Source organism: Colias croceus, chromosome 16 (genome assembly GCF_905220415.1).
Source record: "Colias croceus chromosome 16, ilColCroc2.1".
NCBI classification, from domain to species: domain Eukaryota; kingdom Metazoa; phylum Arthropoda; class Insecta; order Lepidoptera; family Pieridae; genus Colias; species Colias croceus.
In genome coordinates, this window is record NC_059552.1 from 5,507,787 (window position 1) to 5,530,543 (window position 22,757).

Genomic DNA, 22,757 nt, shown 5'->3' on the forward strand with positions numbered 1-22,757 from the left:
AAAATTACAACCATATTACAATGAATGATAAAAACTTTAATTCGTTTAGATAATGTTCGTCATCTCGCCGTTTGCAATTTCACATGGCCCCGGTTATCAGCTGTTAGGTAATACTGCGATATTTGCATTTTCTATGTTATCATGTCGCTATACAGATAATCACGGTCACTGATCTCTCTGATTTTAGCCGAATTATCGAACCAGATACTTATCGCTGCAATAGTATCTCGAAACATAATATCGATTGTATCAATGCACTTTATCTTACAATAAGCATTAATCGAATGTACCAGTAAATTTCAATACAGTGCTCAATAATATAGTTTAAATATCGAATAAATAGCATGTTTTGGTTCCGTTTATCAGTTCATTAAAGAATACATTTTTATTTTCCTTATATTATTTTCCCCTCGTCATATGTACATTTTATAATTAATCAAATACAAGGAAAACAATACAACTGAATGTAATAAGCTTCCCCTAACTACTATTTCGTACTGGAAACTAACTACATATTAGAAATAAACGATTATGTATCCTTTATGGAGATATTTATTCTGTGCTCTGCAATCTAATCGTGGCTCGTCTCCGTTGTTTCATTATTTAGATTTTAGACAAAATAAGATATTTAGGTACTGCATTCAGTTCATAAACTTACCTAAGGTCCAGCCTTAGTTCTCGACCGCCGACAGTCAGGTTGTAATGTACAGTGTGGGGTAGGCGATGTTCAGTGGAGTAAAGGTCTCGTCTGGCGCGTGCATGGCCGTGCTCGTGTACGTGATCCAGCACATAGGAAACGTGCTGCCCGGTCCTGGTCACTTTCACAGGAGTCACTACTTCTGCTTTAGATGCATCCAGGTGTTTGTGTGAGTAGATACCTGAGAGAAAATGATATCCTTTTAGATAAATTGGATGTATTTTTAGGAAGTGGAAGGAAATTAATAATTACCTAACTGATAAAGAGGATTCTTGTCACGGTTTAATTTTTAAATCATAATATTAATTTTGGTCTATGAAAATTTTTACAGACATCACTCATTAAAATCGGTGTCACCTCATATATTATGTAGATGACGGGGCTTTCCAAGAAAAACGGAAATTATCGAATAAATATAAGACAGCAGTAACAAGTGCTAGTGCTGATGACAGTAAATAATATTCTTTCGTTTATGTTTGGCGCGAGTGATTATGCAATCACACCATGCGAGTAATATGATGCTTTTAGGCAATATCAGACAATGAACAATTGATCGTCCGATTAATTATTTATTTATAGACTGAACGCTATTTTTATACATTGCAAAATTTATGATGATGTTGTTTTTTTAAGCTTAAAATTTGCATTAGCGAATAATTTTAGGTCATTGTGATATACATTTGTATATGTATATTTTCTATTTATGGTGAGTATTTGACTGTCCTGACTCCTGGCTAAAATATTGTTTCTCCATGGAAGTCTGTTTCTTATAATTGCGTAATGTATTCAAAAATATCGCAATATCTAAAGATTATAATTTAGAAGAGAGACTAAACAAACTCATTCGTTTGATCTTACATAAGAGTCGTAAAAGTATATTAGCTTACTGATATGAAATTATATCAGAGGAATACTGCATGGTTCTATGGGTGTAATCATGATGCAAATTAGATAATATAGTAGTTAGTACAGTATGCTGAATATAAGTGTAAGAATACTTCGCTATTGCTAATATGAAATGTTACTTCACAACCTTAATTAATTATGAAAATAAAGTTATAAGTTTCATAGTCATAGGCGTAATTTAATTATGTTAAAAATAAAAAAATAAAATTAGAAGTTACTATATAAATGCTGAAGCTGAAGCTAAAATGGCTGCTCAAAATATCATTCAGCAAGTCTAGCATCTACAGTTTGCGTGCACGACGTATACCTATATGTCTCAATTCAATACGAATTGCATTCTCGTACGTGAATTGAAATCACGCAGTTACACTGGCATACGTAGTATTTTATTAGTTCTTAGGGGTTAATAAAACAATGAATGTGGTCACCATTATGAATACGAAGAGCGTGCTGAGGGTCAATGTCGCGTCTCATGTTATAGATGATTGTCGTGACTGCATGAAGAGTAAGACAATTGATTAACATATTAAGGAAGCAAATTTATGCGCATATTGTGGATGTAAAGACACGTGTGTAAATATTTTTATAAAAAAATGTTGTTTTTAATATGAACCTGTCACAGCTTTTCATAATCTAAGTTTAGTATTTCACGAAATTGTTCCTGCATTTACTTTTGTTTGACTCCCACGGTTTCCATAAGTCGTAATGGAATAAGTATACAAAGAATTTAGGCGCCTGCAATTGTAACTGATACATTGGTATTTATTCTGCTTCTTTTATCAAAGATTCTTACAATTTCAAATTGCATGAGCAATTTCCTAAGAAATAGGTACGTTTGTCTAGTCAGCACACGCGCGATGCTAGACACTCGACACTCGGTTACTAGCGAGGCCACACAAGTTTCACTTGCAACTTATATTTTCCCACTCCTTATTTGTCTCGAAGCAGTCTGTGTAATTAATTCCAGAAAAAAATAAAGGCAATCCAATAATTCTATCCACCTCGGTACTCAATCCAAGGCGTATTGAAGAAGTTTTTATTCGATTAAATTACTCGGTCGGTGCACTTTTAAACACTTCGATTACTGGGTGACACAAATGTCTGAGCTTTTCTCAATGTTGTTCTACTTTGCCAAGAATGTAAAAATATGTCCGTCGATTTAAGTACCATCATGAGGATACGTAAGATAAAGATACAAATTGTGATTTAGGGCTCTTGGAAAACATTTAAGGGTTACCAATAAGGTTCTATTGAAGATATCCTATAGAATATAAAAAATACAAAATAAGTTTATTTCATTGTGAATTTTTCTTTTGTTAATTTGGGTATGCGTGGGCTGAACGACTGCATGTACATCTAGCAGAGGCTTGGCGTCAATTATAGTCTATTATCACGGAGCCCGCCCCCTGCCGAACGACAAGATTCTGTTCAGTGTTCGGAGCGCCGACCGCATCTAAGCGTGGGTGGACACACTGCTACAAAAACATAGACAACAATGTATATAGTTACAATTTACTGTGATAGATCGTGCTATATATCTTTGGGGTAGAATTGATGCTACTCTATCTAAAATTATAACTAACAAAAAAACCCATGAATTACCCATTGCAGAAACTGTTATGTAAACGCGTTTGTCTAATTTCTTATTACACTCTGATAAGTGAATTACATCATATGTACTGTATATACTTTTATATAATAATCAGAGTAAGTAAATAAAGGAATTAAGCGTGGAGTGACTTAAACAAACGATTTCCTGCATAACGCGTATCATGCGTAACTATTTGTTCTGTGACTAAATAAACCTACAACCAGTTATAACAAAACAAACTAATTAATAAAGACCAATGATTTCCACGTAATATTTCATATAAAACACCATGGATGAATGTTAGAATAAAATTTACATAATCTTGTAATTTTGTGCGATAATAATCATATTATATGCCATAAAAGATATTAAATTTCGTGTAGGTAATAATACGTCTCGCGATTTATGCAAATTGCCAAAGTTCTTCATTATTATATTATTAAAGATTTAATGAAAATCCGACTCAGATGTTTGTTCGTATTATCACAGACTAGTATTATAATGCATTAGACAACGCAAGAGCTTTGTTAAATTGATATGTGTATTACGATATAACGATATTATCTGTTATATCCTCGCGTGACAGGTGACAGCTTTACGTCACGCAACACGTCACTGACCAAGATTCGCGCCTTTTCTCCACAATAAAGATAAGATTTGCTCTTCAAATATTGAATTTGCGAGATAAGAAACCCAGATCGTTATACTTTACACTTTCAAGATAAGTCTCGTTTATTATTATGTTCCATTGTAGTATACAATTAAACATTTATTTTGTTTACTTTAACAATTTAATTTATTTTACAAGGATGTTCCAAATTTTTGCTGAAAATAAGTATCTTATGTACCTACTTGCAATGTTCGTGACAATTACAATGTTCACAAGCGAATTGCAAGAGTTCAGTAAAGAGCATAGAATTAAACGCGTAAAAGTTTGCTATAAAAAATAATAACAAATGTTATTGAAAACAATTGGACTATGATTGGTCACATATAAGTAACGTATTATTGTTTGGTTAATTTGTGTTTGTAGCCCGCTCGCTATCCCTGGTCTATTTTAGACTAATTATTGCATCCAAGAATACATTACAGTGTTGTGCAGCACGTAAATTATTACAGTAACGCTAGCGCAATAAACGCGAATAAATCAGATAATCAGCATATTTTTTTATTTAAATTGAAGTAATAACGTTTTCATTGAAACAGTCAAATGTATATTTTTTAGCAATATTCTATGCTCTGTACCAAGAAGCTTATATCCTTGCTCTGTACAAATAAAATTGAAACATGTTTTATGTCAAAATAACAGATTCTTACAAATTGCATGAACATAGCAACGGAAAAATATTTTTTTTTTCTGCCTGTCAGATTCCTGCCGTTCTATTCAAAACTACCGGTTCTTCCGTATACTATTCAAAACTACTCTAACTATTTATTGCTTTTATCCTCGGTAGGCTTATTAATTATTATCACAGAACCCACGAAATTAGACGGTCTTTAATTTATTTCATAAAATAATTAAGGTACTGCGTAAAAGTAGTAATGGAATCTATGGCTACGTATGCTTTAATGATTGATATAAACATACAAAGGTACTTTGCTAAAAAACTGAACTGACTGGCATGAGATAAGGCACTTTGTAAATTACAATAGATTAAGTGATATCAGATACGATTCTTTTGTAGGTAATATAATATTATCATCCTTGAAGACTCAGTACGTTACTTAAAGGATGTGGCCTTCACGCTCTTACTCTTGAGTTTCCTATAATCTCATGAAATATAATACAGGAGCGATCTTTCACAACAATCCAATTTTATTTTAAATGGTAAGGACCACCTTTTTTACCGCTAAAGGTCAAATTTGCTAAGTAAAATGTCAATTGTTATCCTATTCGATTTTGCCTATATTGTTTTAGTAAATTTATTGTTCTATTTCAATGTAGTAGAAATAATCAACAACTGCCTATTTATCTAATATGTCCGTGTCAAGGGCCACCATGATATATAATTCTTAGATCTTATTCTTGTACGTGTAATGTGCGAAAACGTTATCGTTAGTTAAGTAATTATTAGTAGGTATTCATATTAAAGTAAATAAAGAAAAAATGTAACAAGCCCGCCTCGCCGCGCTGGCCCAAATCCAAAGACACGACTAAGATAATCCTTCAAAGGCAATCTTGGGCCGTCACACAAGACTTGAATCCAATTATCAGCTTTTCAATCCCCGTGACAACCACAAAACAACTCGTAAGATTAGATTTTACGAGTTCGTAAATTTAACATTAAAGTTATCTTTTGATGCGTCAGTCTTAATTGCTTACGGTTTCCAATTTTTAATCTCGACATGAGGTTGATTTGAATTTGATTCCTAAGATTTCGTGGAACTCGCAAAACAAATAAATAAACAGTGATTGCGCTGCGTTGCAGCAGCAATAATAATAATTAATGGGGACTATATAGCTACGTATCAGTTTAATGCACAGTTTACAATTTACAAAGTCTAAAAAACGTTATTTTTCTATTATTTTTTTTGGTATCAAGGGACTTAAATAATAATTAGGTTAATCAAAAAGCACTTGTGTTAATAAACTAAAAAAAAACTCACCAGTGTGTATAAGGTTTCTTATGCTGTCCTGGATAATATCTTCTACGTCGCTTACTATTTCAACTCTTGGTATATCAGGTATATTTTTTGCTGTACAGCGAACCACCATAATAATTTGAAACAGGAGTAATTTGAAAAGTGATCGTCGTACATCCATTTTTCCAAGCCCTCGGCAGCCAATAGCACGCATCTTCATGTACTAATGCTGCCTGCAGAATTTTTCAAAATGCTACGAATTGGGCATAATATCGATTCGATATTTCTCGCCTGTCTACGTTAATCTTTAACTAAACGAGAAGCGGTGTGGTTTATATTCCTCTCTTATATCGCAATAATTGTTTTCTTGTTTGAAAACTCGTATGTATGTTCATTATTTGAAAATACCTGTAATAAAAGAAAAATATATTAATTTATTGTACATTTATCTTACTATTAATAAGTTAGTTCTTAGTATCGTTAGAGAGAACACGTTCGACACATAACAAACATTTCATATTTAATTGAATTAAATATTCGGCTACCTTTTACAGTTATTGAATATATGTTCAAGATTATTCAGTAAAAGTGTTGTCAAAACGCACTCAATTTATTATTAAAGCACTTCCACTTCATTTTAATAAATTTGTAATAATTTATAACTAAAGTTACGTGAGTTAATTATACAGTTTTTATAAAAGTAACAAGATACGGACGCAACGATTTAGTCACCCATCGAGAGAGCTCGCTATCTCTCAAGTGGTACATGTGTTATATAATTTTTCAGCATTAGGTAGATAATTTTATCTCTCATTATAGTCACTCGATTCACTCGTACAACTCCGTGTATAAAAATAACAGGAAGTAGAAAATTAGAATATCTTGATAAAATATTACTCTGTAAATAATTTATTTTCAATAATTAGTAGTTGTATAATACATTTCGATAAAAAATAATATAATAAATCATACGTGAAGCAAAATGTGACATTTATTTTAAGAGTGTCGAAAATCCCTTTGGTGGGCCGTCGGATGTCTCTACATGGTAATGATTTCTATAGTGGTCTCGTGCCAAATCGGGCCTGATTGACAGCCATGCATGTTTTACCATAAACAAACGTCTATATAAGCAGTGCGTAATTTATAACTAAAGGTCGACGATTTTTTTCAGAAACATGTTTTAACTTAACACAGTTAACAAAATAAAAGACACATATTTGGTAAGTGCCAATAATGCAAGCTTATTACAAAAGAAGAATCTCTTACGTAACAATGATTTGTTTCTGTTTAAGGCAAAGGTTATAGGAAAAAAAGTGATGGAAGGGAGAAAGGTAGAGGCCACGTGCCGCACGATAAGCAGGCGCCAGGCAACGTGGCTCCGTGGCGTTAGTTTGTTTTTGTTTGTTTGATTTTGGAGCCGGCTGCCGCGATGCCGGTAGGGCATGGCTGATGGCGCCATGACAGATTGTTAAACTTAGTGCTCTTTGAGTGACTTTATGGGTTTCTTTGTAATTAACTTTACGATTGTATGTACACAATTATACCAGTTCATCTTTTGGACTCCATATGCGATTGTTCTACCAACATTCCTTGGTTTTAAAAATCCTTAATTGTCTGAGTTTCCGATTAATTAAAAAAATAATTTCTACTTTTACTTTGATATATAAGTACAATAAATTAAAGTAAGTTATTGTTACTATCCAATTGGGAGCAGCTTAAACTACCATATTGCTCTTTACATAACGATGGATGTTGTTTCAAATACACTTGTTTAAATTTCATGGCTAATTATATTATACAAATTTTGTTTATTTTATTTGCCTTACTATATAATAGGTAGGTACCTGCTATAAATTTTCTCGTATCACCATTACATTAAAATAGGCGGATTATTTTATCTATGAATTATGTTATTTTTCGTTTATCCGCACCATACATAATTTTATATAGCATCAACTTATATTACAACTATTAATCTTTACAACTCAGATTTCCCAGAATCACGTAGTAACTTGTTATCAGAAACTTAAATATCACTGTGTGTTTAGCGCCTAATCTTAGCGCTGACCCGATTCGAGTCTAGACTAATAATGACGTATGACCTAAACTGAAAAGTCTACCCACCGGTCTTAGTTAAACAATAGATAAAGGAGATTTAGTGCTCGCGAACGCTCATTAAGGTCATCGCTATGATACCTACCTACGACATTCAAAATTTGAGCACCCGCGTACATGAAATTCAGGTTAGTACCTACCTATTTTAAAATTGTATTTTCCCACTGAAAGCCAAAGAAACACAAAGAGAATTTAAAATTTTAGATCCAAAGATATACACTACATTTAACAAATTAAAAAAAGAAAATGCAACAACTACTAAGTATTTAAACGATACAAAATATGGTGCGTGGCAAGCGTAAATGTTTGGCGCCACTGCACTACATAAGGCGATAGTTCCCGCCCCGCAAGGTCTCGCACGATCCACAACGCATTTGGAACTGGCCCGTACTCATATGGCATACACAGCTTTTTACTCAAGTCTGTTCTCATACAATTACATATATCCCACAGAAACAATGAAAGCAACAAAAACATCATTTAATCGCCCATAATAAGATACAGTAAACTATGTCCCTTTATGGCTTTTGCTTCTTGATGTTAATAAAATTGGTGTTGTAAAAAATATCTTATTTAAAGCTTAACGGCGTTTTGTTTTAAGGCTTAACAGCATGTTAACTGTATATGCGTGGTTTATATCCCTTAACGTGTTACGTGCGTAAACAATGTGCTTTACCTGCTTTAGTAGTAACTTTCAATTTGTTGTACAAATGAGCTTCGGAATATTAAAACATATTAAATTTATATTAATTTTATTTGGATCGCTTGGAGGATATCAGGTATCATTGTATTCAAAGCTCAAATATTAATTTTTAACATAATTTCAGTTTCGTTTTCCTAAGTGAACATTATATGATATTTAAAGTATTTCGCAGTTATTACACGCTAACTTATTACTTAGACACGAAGCACTAACAATTTTCTTGAACCTTCACTTAGCGTTTCTACTTTAATAGCTTTCCTAGAATGGATGATGCTAGTAGGGGTGATTTGTTAAAGATAATTTTTACAAACTACACGCACTTAACAAACTGCTACATACATTTATTGTTCGCATGTAAACGCTTTGCTAGTTTAGCTTTATTGTTGTTGAAAAGAAAAAGCTTTTTTGTTGTTTAAACGAAACATAAGAAAAAGTTATTTCTTATGTTCATTTAAAACTATATACCTTAACTTGGAAATACTTACATTACGATGATTCAGAACGATTTATTAATCCACTTAATGAAGCTCATTTGTGATGTTTTACAGCTATTTTGGTACTGATATTCTCCTAGTTGCAAGCCATGTTAAAAATAACTATATCAAGATTTCGAAAGAGCCCACGCAAACCAACGCTTGAATTAATTTTCTAAGATTTGCAGTTTAAAAATTGGTTACGGTGGTTTCATTTTATAAAGTGAATATATAGATGGAAATGAAATCGTTATTAAATTTTAAATAACTATACTTTATCATAAATTTTACCAGACTTGTAAATTACGTATAACAGGTTCTAGTAGATACAACACAAATCTATGTTTACTTAGTTTTTTTATCCTGGTTATGACAATAATTGCTTGAATACAAAATAAACAGATTATGTACATTGTACCAGTCGTTGAATAATCGTTACGCTATACATAGAATAAGGACTTACAAAAGGGTACGTGGAGCCAGAGGCATATCTGTTATCGTCTCGCTCTCGTGGCTTTGTCCAGAGCCGGTAGCGTGGGCTCTACCTACCCAACTTATTGCCCTTTGTGTATACGAATACCACTCATTCGCTCAAAATATTTACTCACAAAGAGTTCATTCCTTCACGTTGCATCATACACGGAAAAATAGAGCAAGTAAAACTCTTCGCGTAGTTGCTCTTTATTATAATTTTGTTGTGCAAATCTTAAAAAAAGAGAATCGGAAAGACTCATCAATTACAAATGCAATAAAAAAAATCTTTTCAAGTAAAAAATTTATAACACTATAATTAACATACATATCTAAAGATATGACATTGTGCAAGTGTCGGAAGTTCAGGAATCCCTAAGAACATCATAGGGGACCGGTTTGACTTCTTTTTTGTTGGACAATGTATTGCGCGGCAGCAGCGGTGTTTTGACAGCACCCATTAACAATAATGACGGCAAACAAATGACGACTGTCTCAGGCGCTATAGAAATTTCTTCTGGAGCATTTAGCAGCTTCTTTATTATTGACCAAGATAACCCATGCTCCAACCAGAACTATTCTTTTCACTGACGATTTGAAAGCTATCTGTTTAAGATATACTGCATGAACACACGCTCTACCAGGAACCAGGAAGATAAAGTAATAACAATAAATGTCTGCGATCGAAATCTGCTGTCCTTTTTGTTCACTCTTCTATACAATAACTAGTTTAACAAGGAAATTTAAAATAAAAGATCCATTCACCTATCACACATATAATCGTGCCGGGTTACTCAAGGTCAAGAAATCAATCGAACACTTCTTGTTCAAGTAGTTCGTGAACTAGTTTAAGCGGAGGATCTCTTTCGGCCGTATTGTCATAAGAATGTAAATAATCCAATGTGTGCTGCTCACCGTTGCTTGTTAAAGTCACATTGCTATTGACATGCCGACAATGTATGGCATTGTGTCAAAATAAGAATACAGCTATTCAATGATTAAGTGCAATGGTGTCATCAGGTGATAGGTTTTTACTGAATGTCAATAACGGATCCGAATTTATCAATACGTCAATACATATAGATAGGTCGTTTTGTCAAAGCTATTACTAACTATTTACTAACAATAATTTTTCTTTAACATGAGTAAAAAAGAAAATAGTTTGGAAAATCCAAAAGTGCACGCCTCATAATCTCATCCTTTACAATAAAATTGATTATTAATAAAGAGTACACTATAAATATAAAAAAGAAATAAAATAAAACAGTTGGAAAAGTAAAGAAAGCGGTACCGTAATAATTGAGCTATTTTTCTTGTGGAACCTAAATGTGAAACTGCGCAGGTTTAAGGGACTGACTACCAACTTATTCCAACTTAAACCTTGGCTTATAGTATAAAGAATCGAGTTTATAATGGTGAATTTTGAGTACACTATAAATATAAAAAAAAATAAAGAATATATATAGATATACTAAAATTATGGAGAACAGTCGATATTTTTTTTTTGTTTATTTAATAACAATTAAACCACATCGAATCAGACCCTGAAAAATGAAAGGGTTCTATTCCTGAGCATACTCAAGCGTAAGAGAAAAAAAAAGACTCGATTAGTAAAGTATTTCGGTCGCTATCGTGTTAACAAGAAAATCCTACGCACATACAGACACACGGACGTCCAAGACAGAACTTTTTTAAACTGTTTTTTAACTAGTTTAAATAACAAAAATGACATCAAAAATATCATGAATGTTAAAAATAGTGTTTTTTCTTAATATGTATGTGTATGTATTATCTTACAAGTGCAATGTATGATACATAAAGACATTTTAAGTTTGAAAAATCAGATGTTTTGCGCGAAGTGATAGTAGTACCCACCTCAACGCTTCGCATATGAGGCGTGCAATAACTTAGCTATAAAAAGTCATTTAAAACTTAGTTAATTTGAACAAATATTTGTTCATCCATGTACAAGAAAATTATTATTTTACATTGAGATATACATATGGAGACGACACCGCCTACATCACTTATGTTCCGCTCAACATACGCCATATGGCGTAACTGCACGCTCATTTTTTATTTGTTTTAAAGTGAAACGCATCAAATATGCCTTTGTGTGTGTTACGATATTGCACAAATAATACGGAAAAGTGCAAAGGAATAACTTTCATCGGTAAGTAGGTACCTAACTAGATAATAATTTTTAAAACTTAGAGCAAAAAAATGGCGCACAGATTTTGTTCTTAGTGTCTCCTCCATACGTAGTAATATTATCTCAATGTTATATTTTATAATTTTTCTGAATACGCTAGTAGTTTTAATAAGTAATAATCTATAAAATTATTCAGAATATTCTGTACTTATAGGCATTTTTAACCGACTTCAAAAAAAAGGAGGAGGTTATCAATTCGACTGTATTTTTTTTTTGTATATTTGTTACGCGATTACTCCGGCAATTATAAACCGATTTGAATAATTCTTTTTTTATTTGGTAGGTCATACGTCAGAGGTGGTCCCATTGTCACCAGGTCAGGATCTGATGATGGGATCCTGGGGAAATCGAGGGAATCCCTCAAATTTTGTAGGCATATACACTGTTTATCAGAAATTATCTTAATATATGTAGATTTTTGCATCTAATGGTCACCATCTGATGTTGCTGAGCTGATGATGAATGGTAGGGGTATGGGATCTCTGTAACAAAATTGTGTAATACCATCGAATTTGAATGTGATTCTACTTTGTAGTTTAAATTTGTACATAATATAGGTATAGTCTTGAAGTCGGTTTTTGTTTTTTTTTCAAAAAGTTTACTTCATATTATCATCAAGAGTACTTATTTAAAAGTAACAATTGTAAAATGAAATACGTTAATATTTATCTCTTGATTGAAGCTCGGTGTGCATTATGATGATTCTGTCCCTGTGTACATTTACACCACTGCCAGTTGATTCGCAGAATAGTGTGTTCGGATCGAATTCAAAACATACCTACCAACTTGCTAAACGCAATTCAAACATGTTGGAAAAGATTCATAAGAATAGATAGGTACATAATAAATTCATTCACTTTTTTTCAATCTCTTAGCTACTTAAGTTGTAACTGTGGACCTCTAATTGTTAACATTTTAGCAAATCACGTCAAGTCTTTTTATAAAGAAATTCCTATCTTTCTAATTACATCCTAAGAATAATAATGCCAATTTTTGCGAATGCAAATTTTTTTCTAACAATTTGCCAGTCAGTAACATCACGAATGTTTTACACGTATGTGACATACCGGTTTTCACTGTAAGAATGTTTACCTACCAAAAATGTGGGTCTCACCGTTTACTACAAGAAGCGCTTGGATATTTGCAATTTATACAATAATTTACATAATATATTACGACAAATTTATGACACTCGCATGAATGGTTTTCTTATTATAATTATTAGGAATGATCAACCATTATGTAACTTGTTATTATTAAATTTATTCTAACTTCATATAATACTAAATAATATAGGACTTTATCAAATCCTTTAATCGCTTTATCGCCATCATCTCAGAGTAGGTTCATAAAGATTAGGCTCTCATCAAGGATATGGATATCTTATGTATCTACACTGCAATTGTAAGTGCAACTTTAAATTATATTTGGCAGAAAATGCTGTTTAAAAATTTTGTTACTATAAATGATTGAGGTAATAAAAGTGTTAATTAGTTACTATGTCGACGCGCAAGATTTGCATGCAGGGAACACTGACACGATTGTCGCACGAGTGATGTGACTCGTTCCCTCGAGACCGTCTTAAGGTCAACGACTAGTGTAGTCTTAATCGGGAATATTCAACGATAAACATTTATCGCTTCCTATTTGCATTGCTACTACAATCTTCAATGTGTATCCTTGATCACTTTCTTTTTTAATTTAAGAATACATACTACAATTCAAATTATGCGGAAATTGATAAATGACGTATGTTCGTATGTTTCGATACCTAAAGGGGAGGTGATATGCTAAAATTGTGGAAATATATCGAATGTTCAGCAAAGCAACAGCGATAAACCGTTTTAGTAAGACAGAATTGATAACAAGGCTGCTTTACATTTCAAAACGTATTATAATATTATTTTATACTCTATTCAAATTAAACTGTAGAAATTATTCAGCATGTTTTAGATTTTCTAAATAATTGTACCTTGCTAATAACATCACTATATAATATAGATTTAGTATAGGTACATAAAATAACAAGCAGTTAAAATGCATTACTAAGTGAATATTAAAACTAAAGAATATGTGTGTAATTGAAGATATTATTAGCGTAATTTTTTTGCTTGACAAATGATTGGAATTAGGAGTGTATCGTGATAAATATCGATAAACAAAATATGCCTTCCCTTTGCTTCATTCACTGTAACTTAGAAGTTACGACAGGTGGACGCTAATGACATGCAATGTGTCTGCCCACGTATATTAAATTTACATTCACAACTCTTTGTGAAAATATTTACAAATGTAAATGCGTTTACGAGTTAATTTGTCAATTTTAAACTAATTTTAGGTTAAAGGAGCAATAGTTAATCTTTTAATGCAGCGAATTTTAAATTATTCGATCCTTCAGATTTTTCCACGTCCCGGTTTTCATGCTCAATTCCGTTAATTTAAGTATACTTGCTTATAGTTAAACATGTAGTCAAAATATTATAAAGCGTGTCCGGAGTACCGACTAAGCATTTACTTAACTGACATTTTATATATTATTCAAGATAAAAGAGAAATTCGAATATTGTTCTGCATTTTCAGTCTAGTGTGACATTAATAGGACCATGAATTTAATAGATAAAATATTAGGTACCGATTATCACAACACTAGCGATGCGTAATGTCCGAGGTGTCACATTATCGTGCCATTAACCTCACGTACAGCAATAAACACAGATTTGCCTACTCTGAAAAGTATTAATTTCGTGAACAACGATTCAACGTAGCCATGAATTAAAATGATAAGATGAAATGTTGGTAGACGACCACATACACGTTGCCACTCTTACCTCTAGAAATTTACTATTTGTGATATTCCAATGTAGTTATTTATTATTTACCAATATCACATTTGGAATACGTTTCTAATTTATACTATTTTATATCAGCATGTAGTAGTGATACAGACTGATTCATTGTTCGCGACTCGCGGTGTTTGTTTTCTCATAGTTTTTTAAGAAAAATAATAATAAAGGTAAGAATTAAAAGGCAATTGATCTAGTACTTACAGCTGTTTGTTTGTCCTTTATTTATTCTTCTGTAAAATAGCTCTAAAAAGTGCAGAATTCGACAATCATTAAAATTATTAAATATAGTTTAACTAACATTTATTAATATAATATAGTGCGCCGCATCTTCAACAGGTTGACATCGGATCCTTCATGTAGTTCTTCTGTTTGAATAATAATTTTCATTAAAGCGGATTTTTTAAAAAGTTTTTGAACTTGAACTTAAGATCATTCCTTTCGATAATATAAATATATAATTCCTTTGAGAAAAAAAGACTCTATATTCTGAGTGTGATGACAGAGAATTAAAAAAAAATCTGAGTCGGTAAATGACCTAGAGCCTGCATATTATATAGCATGTTGTTAGAAATATTAAATTAATAGTTGAACCACGAAAGAATATTTACTATGATATTTTATAATTATAATATTTTCAATGTTACTAACATTGAGAAATAATGATTATAACGCTGACTTGTGCATTTTGTTCAAATATTCCAACGTCAATAATAATTAATCTAAGTTCAATTAGTAGTTATTATTTTTTCTAACAAAGTGATATTCCTGAAATACAAAGGAAATACAAATAATAAAAACAGGTAGGTAGTATTGGAGAAACAAGTATTTTAATTTAAAAAATATTAATAACTAAATTTTATATAAATTTAACTATTGCTTGAAGGTCAGTGATAAAATAAAATAATACATATTATATCAAGATTACGTAATTTAAACAGGTGACGTTGAGCACCTTATTTGATTTAGAATGACGGTACAGATAAGATAAAAATATGTATATTTCAGAGACTTGGTGTATGCGCTTCACTTATCCTGCAGCACCCTTTTTGGTGCATAAACATTAAACACTGTTTGGTATTGACATTATACGGTAGGCAATATGTCTTACCTTGTCCTGACCTCCTATCAAACATTATACATTATTATGTTTAGTTTTTCACGGGCTTTCTAAAAGCCTAGACATGAATAATTAAACAAATATATTTATAACGACTTGCATAGTTAGATACCGTTGGTGATCATCCGAGAGTGGGTGTAATAAAATTTTAAATTAAGATAAGTTGTATAGTGCAATTGAGAGCGCGTAGGACGCGTAGAGGACGCATAAATCTGTCCTTGATTGTCGGAAGAAAATGCTGAAACGAAACATCGAGTCTATAGTACAGTTTGAAAGGTTGTGGGTGGGAAGGATTATTTACTAATACAACTGCACGGAATAATTATTGTAGGCTCTTTGTCAAACGGTGCTAATGAGATAGTAGCTTAAAACTGATACTTTGTTTTTATAGTACGATATAATCTTCGGTATGTTAAATACTTGTATCTAGGAATAGTCACACATATTCATCAAGAATAACTCACTTGATTTTAATTACCAAGCGTCGTAATGATTACATCAACTACCTACTTGTGGATACGTATTCGTGGCACGATACTATCATTAAACACCTACTATAATTTTGAATGTTTATATTAACGTCTAATTTTGACTTTAAAGTAGTGAAGACAATCTAAAATATTTTATTAAATAGGGAGTAAGTAGAATAAGTAGATAATAATTATTTTAACCACCTTGCCTGGACAAATCCGCGGGCAAAATGAAGTAATTCTATAGCTCATGTGTCTGATGTATTAGTGAAACAAAAATACCATCCCATATCCATCCTTAAAGATTTGCATTTATAAAATAGAAGGAGTGTAAAGGACAAAAACCTTAGAGTATGTAAGACAAAAACGATTACCTATACTCGTACTTACAAGACGCGTTTTTATTCAATAACGAGTTAACTTCTGATCGGATATCGATATATAAGTAGGTAGATAAATACATATACTTAAACCGCCATTAAATATTTTTATTGACAATACACCGTTGTTGTTTCTAGATAATGGTGAAAATGATAGAGTTTCATGTTAGAGCAAGGCTCTATTATCAACTTTAACAAAAGACGAAATGTGCATAAAAGGAAACCAGAGTTATAAAATAATAGATTTCCCAACCTAAATCATCATCGTATATTTTCCAAAGCATTGCCAGGCATGCTATTTTATAACTGAGGAAAATTATTTCGATCCATAAAACTCTCTCGTCATCATAAATTTACTTTATAAGGAAAGTACACGTCATATTGAAAACCCAGGAATTTTACTATACTCAGTGTACTTACGGGAATTTCTTAATGCCTTTATTGTTATCATTGTCCTTTTATTCAGCTTGACGCTTTTTCCTGGCCATATGCCTCTTAAGGATTGATATTACCTAAATCAACCTAAATCACTAGTTTTTAAATGAAGTATAGGTACTAAACATACATTTTTTATGATTTCAAAGAAAACCAACAGGAATGTAGTGTAGATATAAAATAATCCAATAAGTTTGAAGCAGCGGTAAAGCAAATGAGTTTGTGAATTATTGACGGCTCTTGCACATCTGCGTAAATACGAACGCGTGAATTGCCCAATAAACTTGACAGAATTGATAAAGTTTACGACACTATAATGTAATGCTAAGTGAATTTATGTAATGTTCTTTAGGCTCTAGGAAATCAAACCTCAACTATGACCTTTAAGTCCAAATCCATATAATTACTTTGCGGTCGGGTGGATTCCCAGCCAATACTAAAATAAATTTATAATATAGTATTTATCATATCTAACGTTTTTTACGATGATATTATACAAGTCATTACCTTTTGTTATGATTAAATTAAATATAAATTGTTATGATAATATTTAGTAATATTTAAAAAATGGTATATGTATATAATTGGCGTACCTATATCATATTATGTCTAATTAACAAATACATAATCTTAAACTATTTACATATTTGGCAGTGAATTTTAAACATAATTTATGCACAGATTTGTCACACAACGTGTGGAGTTAAAAATGTAAGAAGTCATATCTAATATCTAATATATATTATAAAGGCGAAAGTTTGTATGGATGTTTGTTACTCTTTCATGTAAAAACTACTGAACCGATTACAATGAAATTTAGCACACATATAGAGGATAACTTGGATTAACACATAGGATAGTTTTTATCCCAGAAATCCCACGGGAACGGGAACTATGAGGGTTTTCCTTTGCAAACGCGGGCGAAGCCGCGGGCGGAAATCTAGTTGATGAATAAAGCAGGAAGGCAAGACAAAAATACACTAAATTATTTTATTGTTATATTGCTGAGAGTTAATATAGAAAATAAGGTTAGTCTAGTTCGCGTATGTTCGCTTTCGTATAACCTATAAAGATACCCGGTCTGTTTTACGGTGAAATTATTTTTAAACATCACATCTGTTTGACGGCGGTATCTTATTACCTTGGCGTCAGACGCAAGTTCAGGGAAACTAGACAAGGAAGTTTTATTGAACTGTAATATTTGGGGCAGCGGGTCAGACGCCTTACGCCCCCAGACACTATTTTTGGAATCAATACTTCATTTTGTTTTGATGTTTGTTTTTATATCTCATTTTTATGTTCTGATTGCACGAAATGTAGTTATTAATCCTATATAAATTATAAAATACATATTAAGGGACTGATTTTGATTAATTATTTGATGATATAATGTGGATATATTTTTTTTTAATTTATAAAGATTTGAATGCTATAAAAAACTATAATATCAAATTCGATATAACGTATGTTTAGATGAATAGTTTGTAGAATACTAAAGCAAATTTTGCAAAACTGACCACATAAAATAAATAACGAACGTACTCAAGAAAAGAAACAACCAACTTTTCTTTGCTGTTATCATACAGACATAATAAAAATAAAAGGGTACAGAGTATAAATTTATTCATTTGAATTTAAATAGATGTTAAACGAAAGGCTTAATTAGCATTATTCCATATCATCAATGAACAAGCTTGTGGTATCGGCGCCGCATCGTTTTAATTTAAATATAAAATATTTGTTCGGCACCGTCATTGTTCTTATCGTTTGTGATTAGACGTACTTACTAGGTTGGGTCAAGTATTGTTTGATTACCTTAATATCTAAATATAACTGTTAATTGAGATTAATCATTTCTTATGTAATATTTTAATAGAAACGTAATGTTATTGTTGTATTAAATACCATCGATATTGCGTAAACTATTCTTGAATTGGCACGATATTTCCTAGTTTCTATGCCAAAGGCGTCATGTATTTAAGTACATTAATTTTCTATTCAAATATAAATAATTATACAGAAGAAAAAAATTAAAAGGACTCAAATGACTTCCAATCGTATTTTCTTTGCAAGTAAAAGGGTTTTATTAGTGGGTTTAAAGTTTACACACTGGTCCGTCATAACAATGTCGTATATTACTTTAGGGAAATTTACTTTGAGGTCCATACACACTTTTTACTAAGCCTAACTTCTGCCAACGCAAGAGACAACCACGCCTATTAACATTGTACATAATATAATATACTTGACATACAAATTACATTGCAGTATTGTACGCATTGACGCAAAATAGCACTTTACTCTATTAGAACGGTAATATAGTTATGTTAACAATAAGATGTAAGCGCGAAGGCCAAGTTCACGAGCCCGATCAACGACCGCGCTTATCGTTGCTATTCAATGCGGTACAAAGGGATCATTACTGGCGCCATAACTATTATATCCAATTTCTTGAAACAAGTTCCTTTGTCAATAATAATTATCATTGTCATTTTTCTTTTCGATATAGCAAAAAGTTAATTAATACGTTTTTTAAATTTTCACTTGTTTATTTAGCAAAGGTAATGTATGCTCATTAATTTGTAAAACGTGTCACGTCAAAGTAACCTTTCCATTTAGGTTAATATTATGTGGTTGTTAAAGAATTACAAAAGGAAGTAATGATTACAGTTGTGTTTTTATAAATATTCAACACTTTCTTTTCAATTCCTACCGATATTTTAGCCCAGATAGCCAATAGTCATACCGTAGTATATTATTATTAGTCTGTGGTCATACTGTCTGTGTTACTAACGTCAATATCTATTTCTAGACATTTAGCACCAATACAATTAGATGGTCTGATTTTAAAGCGAAAAAGCTCTAATTAGAAACCGATATAGAGAACTGCTGTGGCAATTAAAACTGTTGTATTACTAAATTAGTGTATGTAGAACTGCGTCTAAATGCTAGCAAATTATGTGTACTTTCTCGTTACGACTTGAAAGTTTCTAAGTTGATATATGCGAAGTCCGAGTTGTTCTCTAGGTAATATTCTCATTGATCATAAAAATATATTTTTACATGTAAATTATATTTTACGATTACGATAATAGTTTGATCTTTGGTTTGTATTTTGAATATATTATAAAATTTAAATGTTTGGTCTACTCAAGCGATTTGTGACATCATGCGTGATATTATGTTCACGAAAAAAATTAATGCTTGAACATATAATTAATAAACAACGATATTTTTACAGGAATTCCATTCGGACTGTTTCGTGACCGTGACAGTTTATATAAATTATGGAAGAATATTAACCATATTATAACGTATCAAACGTAATGAAGCGTAGCGCTTAACAACGGATATGAAACGAAAGTGAGATTATACCGTGTTTACAGATTGTTCCGTTCGTATTGTACGGCCTTCGGTGGGGCCGCGGATCCACGCTTCAGTTCACGGCGAGGGCTACTTTTATTACTCAAGTCCATTTAACCCATTTCGTTGACGTAATCCAGATTTCATCGCTCGCTTTAAGTTTAGAAGAAGATAATGCAGGGGTAAAAAAGGGTAATAAATTTTATTGCTAGAGTTGAAATAACCAAAAACAGAATTCATAACGTTATTCTTTGTGCTTTTCTGTGAATTAAATATACTTATGCAATAACTGCAGAATACATAATGCAGCCTATAGTATGTAGACATTTTAATATAGAGTCTAATAGATTGCGTCTTCAACTATGTTAAGATAATTTAAGTAACGATTACAACAACCGAGTAAGCTTATAACATGCAAATGTTACAATGTAAATGTAATAATTAATTAGTCATTTGAAGTCAGTTCTCATTTTGATTCGATTACAATATTACTGAGCTTTAATAAAATGATCAATAAATTAAATTATATTAATATTTATAACCTTAATTTATTATCTAGGGCGATAGCCGATCAACACAATTCAAACTTTTGAAAACCTTTAATCTATCAACAATTCAGATTAATTTAATAAAAATAATGGGACTACTACACTAAGATTGAGGGGTTATGGTGACTAAGAAATTGATACTCCTCGAAAGTACTGCGAAAATTAACAACGACGTTTTAATTGATACGAATAGCTAGGATAATATACGAGGTCGGAGCTGTGCTAACATCTCATGGCCTATATTGATGGCATTGCCTGGCGTGAAATTGATGGAATGGCTTATTTATTGCATGACTAACAAAAAACATTAACATTTGTTAAGTGTTTAATTTTTAGAACTCAAGATTGCACGTTTATATCCTATTCTGATGTACTATTGCCCAAGAAGGCTCCACAAGGTCTGCGGACTATTAGTGGAAATTATACGTTGCTAAATAACGACATAAGTACAAATAGCAAAAATTAGCGCATCACAAACACAAGTCGTTCACCCGCAACAAACGTTTCAAACGATGTTTAATTTTACTCACTATTTTTTATTACTAAAACTTAGTTTTAAAATTCACAGTGCTCTAACATTGTCAAGAACATATGTTATAAGAAATAACCCCAAAGATAGCCTAGCACAATAAATCAGTATTGTTTACAAAGTCTTTTGCATGTAAAATTGCAATACGATTAATTTAATGAGCATTTTATTTACAGAAACTTCACTTAAATTAATTTAACCAGTAAAATGTTTACCTACTGAAGTATGCATTATAATTTTTATTACTTCTTAATTATAAATAAAATGTAATGTTACACGATGTTATTATCTGTATTGTGCTACTTATCATTATTTTATGCAAACATAACATATTTTGGTAGATTAAGTAGGTAGAATCTACATAAAGAGCCAGTTAATTTTTGGTAGAGTTTTTTTCATGATACGTATGTCAGATATACCAAAATTTAAATATTAAATACTATTGATATCATTTGCTGGTAAAATTAATCTGTAAGTAGTAAGTCTCTACCACATATAGATTAGTTTAATGATTTTCCTGTACACTTCGATCTGTGAATTACTTACTCTATAAATGAACTGAAATATTATAAAAAAAGTCACGATCGATAAAAGATTTTTTTAATATTATTTTTTTATTATAACTAGCTCTATGTTGAGATAGTAATATATCTTTATATATAAATAAATATATACATTTTAAAATAAAAAGAAAGAATGTTAACAAGGTTAAGGTAATTCAAATGTTTTTAATAATATTATTTCACCTTCGTAAAATTTACTCTTGTACGTACATACAAAATTACAAAGCTACATAGAGTTTCAATAAATTTAATGAATAATAAATTATTTTACAGATATTAACTTTTTGCTACATTCAATAATAAATGCAAAACAATTCAAGTCAACATTTTTTTTGTATACTTACTTGATTTATACATCCAGTTTTTTGCCATACATGATCCAGCAGACATGATGAGACGATGTTTGATGTTGACGCTAAAAAGTGAAATTCACGCGACGATCCGGCTGCTAATTTATCCACTCGCAGTGAAAAACGTGGATCAGACGATACCGCGTTCTGTTCGCGCAAACTATATATAAACACGTGTTTGATAATATGAAATTCGATTCCTTAGTGACTGAGGAAATTTTAAAATTAAATAAGTAAGTTCGTTTCGATTTTCGAATAAATCAAATTCTGGGGTGTTGCGGTGTGCAGCTTTAAATAAATCGTAAGTGCGTTCGGAGCGAGATCGAGTGCGACGGGGTAGAGTAGCGACTCGCAGAGCAGAGTGCGCGGCGCGGCGACTTACGGACCACTGAGTCTCGCCGGCCA

General features: G+C 31.7%; 1 protein-coding gene across 1 annotated transcript in view; it reads right to left on the reverse strand.

Moving 5' to 3' along the window:
• LOC123698305 (A disintegrin and metalloproteinase with thrombospondin motifs 7) overlaps positions 1-22,757 on the reverse strand; it is a 51,655-nt gene extending 28,898 nt beyond the window's left edge. Inside the window, exons 1-3 of the mRNA XM_045644884.1 lie at positions 22,347-22,757; positions 5,802-6,185; positions 659-878 (exon numbers count right to left, since the gene is read on the reverse strand). Of these exons, the coding sequence (XP_045500840.1) occupies positions 659-878; positions 5,802-5,997 (416 nt within the window). The 5' untranslated portion in view covers positions 5,998-6,185; positions 22,347-22,757. The remainder of the gene's footprint in view (positions 1-658; positions 879-5,801; positions 6,186-22,346) is intronic.